Source organism: Leguminivora glycinivorella, chromosome 2 (assembly GCF_023078275.1).
Source record: "Leguminivora glycinivorella isolate SPB_JAAS2020 chromosome 2, LegGlyc_1.1, whole genome shotgun sequence".
Lineage (NCBI taxonomy): Eukaryota > Metazoa > Arthropoda > Insecta > Lepidoptera > Tortricidae > Leguminivora > Leguminivora glycinivorella.
In genome coordinates this window covers 27387730-27399796 of record NC_062972.1, presented here as the reverse complement: position 1 = coordinate 27399796, position 12067 = coordinate 27387730, and the positions used below count along the sequence as shown (strand labels likewise).

The 12067-nt window shown below is 38.9% G+C and overlaps 1 protein-coding gene across 1 annotated transcript in view; it reads right to left on the bottom strand.

Moving 5' to 3' along the window:
• Positions 1-4430: 4430 nt before the first annotated feature.
• The window catches only part of LOC125242217 (protein Wnt-7b-like), a 108909-nt gene continuing 101272 nt past the window's right edge, over positions 4431-12067 (bottom strand). The window contains 5 exon segments of the mRNA XM_048150948.1: positions 4431-5669; positions 6480-6557; positions 6560-6621; positions 7480-7661; positions 11524-11674. Of these exon segments, the coding sequence (XP_048006905.1) occupies positions 5518-5669; positions 6480-6557; positions 6560-6621; positions 7480-7661; positions 11524-11674 (625 nt within the window). The 3' untranslated portion in view covers positions 4431-5517.

The following is a 12067-nucleotide window of genomic DNA, read 5'->3' as shown; positions in this document are numbered from 1 at the left end:
CATAGGCTACTTTTTGCCTCTTTCTAACGCGAGCGAAGCCGCGGGAAAAAGCTAGTACCTAATAAATGAATTAATTAGTGTGACATTAAAGTCAGTGTCAAGTGTCTGACGGCAAATGTCAAAACAACATAAGAAAGTGGTAAGGGATGCCACACACATGTTTAGTAATAACCGTTAGAGTTAGGATGCTAGTTTCTTAGATAAATTAATTGTATTTGACCTAAAGAACCTTAAAGTCCTTAAAGTTAACAGAATTCAATAAAAACACGGTGTATAGAGTCCTAGACCTAGCCGTTGGGTGAATTGTTTGTGTTCACTATGATTGTTGGAAAAAAAAAATCTGGACCTTTTTGTTACGTAGTGTAAAATACCCTATAATGGACGGTGGATGCCATTATGGACAAAAAATCACAAATCCTTAAAAATAAGTATCTAAAATTAGTTTCTAAAAACTGACGGCAATGTACCATAAACTAGAGTTGTAGAGCTGTTTAATTTTGAAGTTTCAATTAATTCGGTTATTTCTGAAGGATTTGGCGGCAAGGTAAAATTCACCAGTTTACTGAAAAAAATATCAAGACGAATTCTTAGTAATGTTGCTAAGAGAGTTGAGTTCATGTATAAAATAATAAAAAAATAATACTCGGTGTTTGAATGAATTTTACTAACTGCATTAAGCATGAGATAAGGTATAAAACATGGGACCCCTTTCTTTCCCATAAACTTTTTGGTCAGAATTTCGTTAGTCATAAGTTGTTATTCATATATTTTGTGGTCATAAACATCACTAGTCATAATTTTTGTTACGAATAATGCTTAATGGTACTAACATTAACAACCCATAATATTGGATGCCATAACCTTAAAAGTCATTAAGTTGATGAGTATAAAATTGAAAGGCATAACAATAATTATCCAGAAATATTACTAGGCATATTTTTTGAAGCCCTACTGATTAAACATTAAATAAATGTCATATACAAAGAAAAAGTGACCAAAGCCTCCAGTGCTCCGAGCTGATTGTTCTGCATACAGTTTTAAGGCATAAACCTCATAAGTCATAATCTTTGTTACGAATAACGTTTAATAGTTCTAACGTTAACAACCCATATTATAGAATACTATAATCTTAGAATCAAGAAAGTTGATGAATATAACATTTAAAACGGATCCCTTTGTTAGCCAGATTATCATTAGTCATAATTCTGAAACGGTTTCATTAGGGTCACCTATAGATAGGTTAGGTTAGGTTTGTTTTATGGCAATCCTGAAAAGTTACGCGTTTTTGAGAAAAACCAAATTATGACTAACGAAAATGTGGACAATCGATACATTACACCTTATGACTTTATTGGTAGTCCGCATTTACCTCGCGTCCATTAGAACGGAAATAGGACCCCTGCCCCCCTTCTACTCGTTGACGAAGCCGAATACTACAAAAATCAGCATGCAAAGGAAGAAATGGCGGGAAAATCAGTGAGCTCATTGAGTATTTTAATCCTCATTTCTCAGCTAGGTTCGCTAGTTACCTTGTGTCATTCAGAGCAAAAATAGGAGTCCCGCATAGCGAGGCTCCGTCGAATCGCTGGCGGGGCCTAATACTTTTAAAAGCAACATGAAAAAATAAAACACATAACATGTAAAAGACGAAATGGCGGGAAAATCAGTGAGCCCAACGAGAAAATTTTCATTTCTCGGGTAGGTTCGTTAGTTACCTTGTGTCATTCAGAGCAGTCATTCAGAGTACTCGTTGACGAAGCCGAATACTACAAAAATCAGCATGCAAAGGAAGAAATGGCGGGAAAATCAGTGAGCTCATTGAGTATTTTAATCCTCATTTCTCAGCTAGGTTCGCTAGTTACCTTGTGTCATTCAGAGCATAAATAGGAGTCCCGCATAGCGGGGCTCCGTCGAATCGATGGCGGGGCCTAATATTCTTAAAAGCGACATGAAAAAATTAAAAACATAACATGTAAAAGACGAAATGGCGGGAAAATCAGTGAGCCCAACGAGAAAATTTTCATTTCTCGGGTAGGTTCGTTAGTTACCTTGTGTTCCTTATAATGAAAAATAATATAGATCCCATTGAATGTTATGATTAAAGTTAATGTGGACAGTAATCATTATTACTTGCGAAAATATACTTTACGACAATTATGACAAACATGTTTATTGCTTTCAACATTATGTCCATAATACAAAATGCAATTTGATTATTATGCCAAACAATGTTTATGACTAACAATAATGATGACTTGCAAAAATCTGACCTCCAATTTCTGACATTCAACTTTATGACTAATGATAATATGACTATTAAAAATTATGACTAACAACGTTATGGATTGTAAAAATCGGACTAAAAAAATTATGGGAACCAATAGAGACCCATAAAACATACTAGTTTGTTGCTCCAAAGATATAAAGAAGTAGCGTTATTTTGCGAGTGTCCATTACTGGAACCGGAACTCCTATGTTGGACAAGGAACAATTTACAAAACCAAAATTTACAAGAAATAATCCTATGTTAAAATAACCCAAACTAATTTTATTTACAGGAGAAAAAACACCTAGTTTTAATTTGTTAACACTTTCGAAACCGGGCTCTACGCGGCGCTACGACATTTTCGCTACATACGGGTTTCCCCATGTAATCGGCTACGCTTCTACGAGCGGTGTGCCCGACAGTCGGGTTCTTGGTAGCGAAAGTGTTAACTATGAAGAAACCAATAGGAGTATCTATTGTGTAATACGCTTGAAATGTTAAAGAAGGATAGGACATTCAAGATTTAACACGCTTAGCGGTAGAATTTTTACATTTATTAGTGAAATATCAAAAACAGGCGATTTTTTTTTAAACTGTCCATGATTGGGTCCGTTACCTATTAATACCTTTGGCGACATTTAATACGTGAGTAAGTACTAGAATGTATTTAATATTTGTGCAATTAGGAGCCTTTTTCTGAATTGTCGAGCCAGGCCTAGCCTGGTTATAGTGGAATAGGACTTAAGGCTCGGTAGTTGTAGAGAATAAATAGTCTTTTAAGTTTATTAACCCCTAGAATGCCGATGTCAGATATTTTCTAACGTTCAATTTGTCAATTTCAGTTTACATTTTCTGGGACAGATCTGGAACAAGGCGTTTGAAGGATTAAGTCCCTTAGTAGGTATCTTTATATTAAAGGTAATATTATTATTATTACCCAATTGTTGGTCAAATGGGATGTATTGGATTAACTAAAAATAAAAATACATTTTAAATGTGTCAAACTTTTATTCAAAAATCTCAATGTTAAGTGAATAAGTTAGCTTAATCTACGTGGAATGTTTAAGACGTTAAGTACTTATTTAAGAAACACTTAAAAATACTATTTTAAAGCCGTTGAGTCTTATTTTAAATGTACGAAAAATGGTTGTGAGGATGAAAATGTGTTTGAGAAGTATATTTACATCTTAATTCTTATTACATTCAGTATCAGAAGTATATTTGTCGGTAATGTACTTAGTAGGCTACTTGACCCTTTTTTAAAGTCTAGTTATCGAAAAAAATACTACCATATTTTATTACGACTTGAAAACCACAAAAAACATTTATAAAGTTTACTTTAACTTAGTTAGGCAAAAACATCATTAGCCATGTTAATCTATAGATTGTCTGCGCATGACGTAAATCGAATTGAACTCAAAATTTTCTGACATTTAAATTATGAGGCATAAAGTTCATCATGTCAGTGATTGACTCGACATGAAGTTAGGTTCTATGACGTCACTATACACGTCTGACAGCGTTTCCGGTGGCCAAAGTTAAAAAAATATTACACACATTTTTAATCGAAAATACGTATTTAGCCACCATACACTTTTAATACCCAAAATCTATAAAATTGGTTTCTTATGTCAAATACTACAGACAGGAAACAATCATTTCTTGTGCCAAATTCGATAAGAGTCTAGTAGCCTATTATCAAAAGATCTACAAACGAATAAGAATGAAGATTACCGTTAGTCAATTTGGACGGTTCTTTGTAAGAAAATATAAAAAGGAAGAAAAGATATTATAGGTAATAGTTATTTGTTTTACAAGGGGGCAAAGTTGTTGTATAACCGCACGTGCCAATATTGATACCCGAGCAAGCGAAAGATTCCAATATTGAACCGCGAGCGTAGCGAGTGGTTCAAAAAGTGGAATCTTGAGCGTTGCGAGGGTTTCAAGGCACGAAGGTTAAACAAAGTTTGCCGCCGAGTGAAATACAAAGTTTTCACCACATCAACACTATGAAATTATTAACTGTAAAACATCAAGATAAATAAAATCCTCAATTTATTTAACATTTATGATTCAAAATCATTATTTATACGTGAATTCCAACACCCAGCTTTGGACATCAAGTTAAAATTTGTATAAAATTACTTCGGTCTCTTGTGGATAAAATGCAATTTTGCTGTCCATTTTCGAATAGCAAAGAGACCCTTTAGAAGTTGGTTTGGTGAAAAAGATATTATAGAACATTTCAGACCGCAGACATATTAATTGTAGCAGACATTTTATTTACAGATGGTTAATAATGATATCGATAGAATAGTTATGATAATATTTATGTAAAAAGTCTAGGTAAACAAGATTTGCTACAGAGGTTGTTGTATTCTTGCAGCTTTTGTAAAGTTGTGTTGCGCTTGCGGCGTTCTTCGGTGGGGTGAAGTTTACAGGAGACAAGTCAAAAAGCATTTTATAAATAGCATACCTATAAATATTAGAAGGTTTCACAAGTACAGTTACAGTTATTTTTCATTTTCATTTATCTATTAACGTGTATAGAGTAAGTACTGAACCACTTTGTCGGTTTTTGTCCCCTCTGACTGGTTGTAGTCCCATCACAACATTGTCATGTTATTGAACGATTGCTTTTCCAAGAGTAATTCGACGGATAACAAGATGCGCGAACTGATACAACACCAAGCGGCACTGGAGGTTGGTGAGGTTGACTCAGAAGGTTTACAGTTATTCACAGTGCACCTAACACAAGTACAAATGCCAGGTACTTCTAGATTCCACTGTAGAACTTCACACGTCAGTAGGACACACATTTTCATTTGATTGACAGGTTTGTACTGGACGATGTACAGCTGACAATGGATCGATTCACTGGCTATACTCGTACACACGCGTCTCGGTCGTGACGACGCTGGTCTTACCACTTGCAGTTACATTGGAAGCCATAGCAATTGATTCATAGGTTTACACTTGACGCTGGCACAGACTCCTGGTTTCCACTGCTCAACTTCAGCAATTGATTGACAGCGTGCGTAGTCCAATGCACAAACGCTCACGAAACGTTCACGAATCTCACGATAATATCTCTTTCGTAGCTATCTATCTCTATCGCTCTTACGTATTGGCCCGACAGAGCCAGACTACATTTCTGCGGCGTTTCGGTGGCGTTTCGCATCGGAGAAATGCTATTCAGCTACGGGGCCAGGTTTGCATTGGACGATGTCACAGCTGATAAGATTCACTGGCTATTTACACACATGCGTCTCAGTGCGGACGACGCAGGTCTCGCAACTGACGCGACAACACCAATGGAAGCGACAGCGGCACTGGGTGGCTTTGACTGCGCGCACGGTGTTGTAGCCCCGGCCACAGCAGAGCGTCTCACAGCCGTCTTCGCCTGTCGGAAAAAGAATAGGTTAAATAGTTCTATGTCAGGTTCTCAGTACAATGGTACAATGAAGATGGTTCTAAGAATACCAGTTCTCAGTATGTCGCCGCAATGGTACAGAAGATGAAGATGGTTCTTATTTCTTGTTTGCTTGGATCTGGACCCGCATAAGTTGTCTTTTTAAGCAATAGACCAATCATTTTATATCTGCAAGTTCTATTGTACCTATAGTGCATGCCCTTTCATGGTTGTTTTTATTGAATTCCGTTAAATTTAAGGGAAGGAAGGTTCTTTAGGTCAAAAACAAAATTTGTTTTTAATAATTTCTCTAAGAAACTAGCGTCTAACTCTTACGGTTATCGAATTATTAAAAATTCTGTTGCTTTTATTGTATTTAATGTATTCTTTTACTATGGGTTTTACCTGAAATAAAATTTTTGAATTTGAATTTTTTGAAAAAAAAAAAAAAAAAAACTTAACACGTGTGTGGTATCCCTTATCACTTCCTTATGTTTTGACATTTGCCATCAGACACTTGAAACTGACTTTAATGTTAAGATTAAGGTCCTCTCACACTAATTAATTTATTATGTATGGAAAAGGAAAAAAAAAATTAACGAAAAGTGATATACAGGGTGGTTCCTGATGATGAACCTAACTGCGTCTCGAATTTAACGGAAAACAAAAAAAACACGGTGTATGACGGAGGTGGGTCTAAATAAGAACTTCAGAGGCTGCTAGTTTGCTTAGATCTGGACATGAGCACCATTTTATTTTCAACCATCTCTACAAGTTACGTTAATGATAGACTGACATTACCTCTCGAAGTCCTGTTGCATTCTCTTCCATGCGTGCCCAGTGATCCTGATACTGGATCAGGCTCGCAGTAAGACGGGAAGGCTCCAAGTACACCAGCTCTGACTTCCGAGGCTGTCGGCCCACCGCCAACGTTTGCTTTGATCTAGACATGGAAAGTAAAATAATAGCAATGGTCAGTAGTTACATATGTTTGCGTAAGCGCAGATATGGCAAACCTAAGTATTTCATATTATCATGATCATGTCTATCTACAAGCGCTGGTGGCCTAGCGGCAAGAGCGTGCGACTTTCAATCCGGAGGTCCCGGGTTCGAACCCCGCCGGCTCTTACCAATGAGTTTTTCGGAACTTATTTGGGAAATATCATTAGATATTTGCCAGTCGCTTTTCGGTGAAGGAAAACATCGTGAGGAAACCGGACTACCTAATTCCAATAAGGCCTAGTTACCCTTTGGGTTGGAAGGTCAGATGGCAGTCGCTTTCGTAAAACTAGTGCCTACGCCAAATCTTGGGATTAGTTGTCAAAGCGGACCCCAGGCTCCCATGAGCCGTGGCAAATGCCGGGATAACGCAAGGAGAATGATGATGTCTATCTACAGGATGAAATCTATAATGGGGGCTTTGTTTCCACGTCTGTGGAGTGGTAAATGTGTTCATCTGCGTATGACCAGATGAGAGTGGAGGCTGAGGTGCAACCAGTTTGGCCCTCTTGTACGTCTCCCGAAGAGTTGTAGCTACAGCCTTGTACTGTGGCAGGGTTCTCTAACAGTTTCTTATATCACCATGAGGACCTGCAGACCCCTGTAATATTGTAGAAGGATTCATACCTGCGTATGACCAGATGAGACTGGAGGCTGAGGTGCAACCAGTTTGGTCTTCTTGTACTTCTCCCGAAGAGTTGTGGCTACAGCCTTGTACTGTGGCAGGGTTCTCCAACAGTTTCTTATATCACCTAGACATGAGGACCTGCAGACCCCTGTAATATTGTAGAAGGATTCATACCTGCGTATGACCAGATGAGACTGCGGTGGCTGAGGCGCGACCAGTTTAGCCTTCTTGTACTTCTCCCGAAGGGCCGTAGCTACGGCCTTGTACTGAGGCAGGGCTCTCCAACAAGTCCTCATGGCGCAAGATCCAGAAACGCCGTGGCACTTGCACTCGCGGCGAACGAGGTCTTTCACCATCTATGGAATAAAATACTTTCGTAAGGGCTAAATATGTTACGCTACTTTTCAGTATTGGTCAGTGCAGCACTTCAGCAATTGGTTGACTGGTATGTACACGATCAATGCTGCCCGGCAGATTTTATGTAAACTTTACTTGAAAGTCGCGTGCGTTTTCATATTATCCGATCTGGTATCGGATGTATGACCGATATTCCATATATTTAAGTCGCCATCTTTGATTTTTGCCTTTGAAATCCTTAATACTTCCGATATCGGATCGGATAATATGAAAACGCACTAAGAGTTTATATTCACTGTGGGCACGAACGACGTCTTTATGTGTAGGAAGGTGTCTAGTTAGCGGTCGTCAACAGGCAGGCAAGTATGGTCGCGCGATAAATGATAAAACATCAGGCCGTCCCTATCGCACTATTTGTAAGTGCGATAGCGACGGCCAGATGTTTTATCATGGCACAATCGCTCACGAAACGCTCACGAAACGAAGCGCTAGTAGATATCTATCTCTATCGCGCTTGCGTATTGGCGCGACAGAGCCAGCGGCGTATCGCTTTCGTTTGGCGTCGGAGAAATGCCATTCGGCTACGGGGCCTGGCTGGTTAACTGTTCAAGACATTTAACGAATGTGAATTGTCACAATAATTTTTGCATATTCATTTTTTTATTACTCGTACTAGCTTTTGCCCGCGGCTTCACTCGCGTTAGAAAGAGACCAAAAGTAGCCTATGTCACTCTCGATCCCTTCAACTATCTCCACTTAAAAAATCACGTCATTTCATCATTCCGTTTTGCCGTGAAAGACGGACAAACAAACAGACACACACACTTTCCCATTTATAATATTAGTATGGATTATATGCGGAAGCGATATAATATGAAAGTCCGATGAAATGCATAAAGGGGCAAGAAGATGAAGATGCTAAAAGCTTTGCTTTAATACCTATATTTTTAACTATAAGACATTTAAGTACAGTTAAGCTATCAATATCTTGCATTAATTCTAGACAAAAGTATAAATGGTACGTAGGAAATCTTAAAGATCTTGATAACTTACAGTTAGAATGCCGCATAAACATTCATACATGTAAATGCCTCTTCGCATTAGTAGAAACGGATACTAATATGGCTTAACTGGTTCTAATAGCTACTCAGCACAAGACCACCGGCTGACTCCTAGGCTTTAAGCTTAGAGGGACCAGCCTAGCCGAAGTAACAGTTGTTGACGCTACGTGGATATCAAAACGCAGTCTGGCTCTTTCGCACCACTAGAAGAACGATAGAGAGAGCTAGCTGCGAAAGACTTACGAAGCGTATGTGCTAGATATAGTGCCCTGAACTTTGATGTTTTGTGAAGCATCTAAGAGTCATTTCTATTCAAGTTTCAGCTCTAAGTCAATACGAATGAAGTTTCCTGTATAAAGAACTCAATTTTCATAACTTTCTTCGTGAGACTTTATATAGAAGTAGTTAAAGCTGAGAATCAACTGAAATGAAAAGATACATCAAGAATGCTTTCCAAGAAATGATACTGTGCATTTTGAATGCAGGCAGGTGATCGCCACTGATACTACACATTATACTCTGATCACTTCGTTTTAATGTTAACTTTATGAGAAGGAGTTAAAACTGTTTTTAAAATAACCGGCATGCCATTTGTCTCGAGGCTGCAAATAGATATACAAAATGTCAGGACATGGATTTGAGAATAAAATTTCCGTCAACCAGAAGGTATTCCTGATCTTTAAGGCATATACAAACCAATTCTTAGGTAAGTGCATATGAGAAAATCAGGGAGTAAAGTAAACCCAATTTTTTTGTTTTGATTAATGTTTACGCATGACATTTTTAGTTTTAATTTGAGCAAACTTTGGTGGTCGAGTGGGTTCCAGAAGGTTTGGATTTAGTGAAGACAGTGGTTTAACTAAAAGTACGCAATAGTTAAGATGCCTAGTTTTTTTTTCTTGGTATTTTTTACGCTATACCAGATTACATCAAGTGTTTACCAGTAACCGATTCCATGAGTTTGGGTTGACTCAGAAAGTAGGAGATCTGGCATGCGATTTTCATAAAAATGCGGCATTTTATCGGCTGAATCGCCAATACTTCGCAAATCAAAGTATCTAAAATTGCACGCGAGTTGCGCGAATCGCAACCGCGCGCTATCTAAACGAGCCTTTATCAGGGATGCACGTCCATAAGACAGCTGTCGTTGCAAGTGCAGAAAGCCGGCAAATAGTAGATTGATTCAAACGGTCGTGCAACACAGTAATCGCACCTAATGTCGCCTCCGACTCGAGCGCCTTGGGGTCCAATTACGGTATTGTGCGAAACGACCGGTTGCTGGCAATTACGCCGAGAGCGTTCGTGATTCGGTGTTTTTGAGCCGTGTGAGTGGGGTTCCTTCGGCGAGGCTTCACATACCTTCCTGTTTTTTACCCTTAAAAGTTGTCAATAGTGCTACATGTTCTATCCGCCATAGGTGCATGGGCTTTATTTGCAGGAAGAGGACGAAAGGGGAAGCGGACGCGTGAAAATACCTTTTTGAAAATTGGATTGTTAAATATAAGAGTTCCAGGCATTACAAATAGCTACGCATGCACTTTTGCTTGTACCGATCATCTGCACACTTGCACAGGTAGATGCTTAGATAACTGAAAAATCGGATGTTTCATATTGTAGGCATTTTTTATCAGTACATTGCACCTTTTCTTACATTCTGAGAAAAACTATCAAAATAACCGTGACATTTTTTTCATCCCGAAATGAATGTTAAATCATTTACCATCTGCGGAACCTTCCAGATAAACCTGAATTTAAACAGTCATAACAACGTATAATTGGAAACAAGTGAGGTGGTACTTAAAAGAGATATTAACGCTCATCCAGAACTAGTTTTAAACATATATCGACACATTAACGTTTTGTTTTTAACCGCCATTTTAAACGGACGCCATTTTGCTTTCAACTTTTTTAATCGGCCGCCAGCATGCGATGGCGCTTATAATATCGTAAAACAATAATCAGCATCATCAGTTAATGTATTTTTAATGTTATTAACAGTTGGCAGGTGTTTTTAATTGGGCCATTTTATTTTTTAATTACATACCTACTTACTTAACAGAAGGTTTATTATAATCTATAATCAGTACACGAAAATCAATTGGTTTCTTTTTTTTATTTGAATAAATATATTCGTTTAATGTTTTGCTGAGTTGCAAAAATATTATTTTATTTGTACATTTTGCTATACAGTAAATCTTGTTTTTGACAGAACGAGTGTTCCTCACCTTTGTACTGGCACATTACAGATTCAAACGTCCTGTCCGGTTTGTCAAACGCACCTCTCCACCTCTTTAGCAGAGGGTGCCATACCTCACCTTTCTGTCTACGTGGTTGTTGGGCATTACTCACATGCGTCTTACAATCTTCTTTTGTTACCCTCTCACTATGAGCCTAGTTGCATTAGGGGTCAGTATCCTGTCTGTTACAAAAACAGAAGGCTCACCTTCCTGCCTGGTTGTTGGGCAGATTTTATGAGACTGCAAATTACATCAGAATTTTCGTGTCTTTTTCAATCTTAGTAGTCTAGTCTAGTTCCAGTAGAGGGGGATTCTGTCTAGTATAGGTGTATTACCTCGCTCATCTTCCTACCGACTCGATTGTTGTGCAGATCCTGCATCTGCATGCAGCCAACTCTTGCGTCTTTGGATCTTCGTGTGTCCGACTATCAATACCCTGTCTCTTACATAAAGCGTACAGTGCCGACACAGTATGTGAATGCATGCAACATGCTTGGCATATTCGTAAGTTTTCCTCCATTATCAATACCCTGTTTGTAACAGAAGGTGTATACCTCGCTCACCTTCCTGCCGACTCGGTTGTTGTGCAGATTCATGCGCCCGCGCGCGTCAGCGTCCAGTTCTCTGGCGTCGAGAAATCTGCGAGCAAATCTCGCTCCGTACGCGGCTTCTCCGCAGCCTCCCCATTGGAACTGCTCGGTTGACGGCCGCCTCCTGCTGAAAGAAGTAATTGATTACTTTGTTAGCCATGGAATTGCAACTAGCATACAATTTCTACCGCTTAGTTATGCTGGATACAGAATACGATGTCGCTATGCACGACCCTACAAGGCGGTTAGAATTTTTTTTTTTTTATTATAAATGGGCTTACTCTTGACCACAGACTAGCCAAAGGCAAAGACGTGGCCTACGTTGGAGTGAGCTCGCCCAGAAGATGCCTGTTCACTCTTGATTTGAAGGTTGCCGGGTTATATGAGCTCGGAAATATAGTCGCCGGCAAGGAATTCCACTCCTTGGCAGTGCGCATAAGAAAAGAAGAAGCAAAGCGCTTCGTGCGGATTCGTGGAATATCCACCAAGTAAGGATGGAGACCGGCCGTGCGTCTAA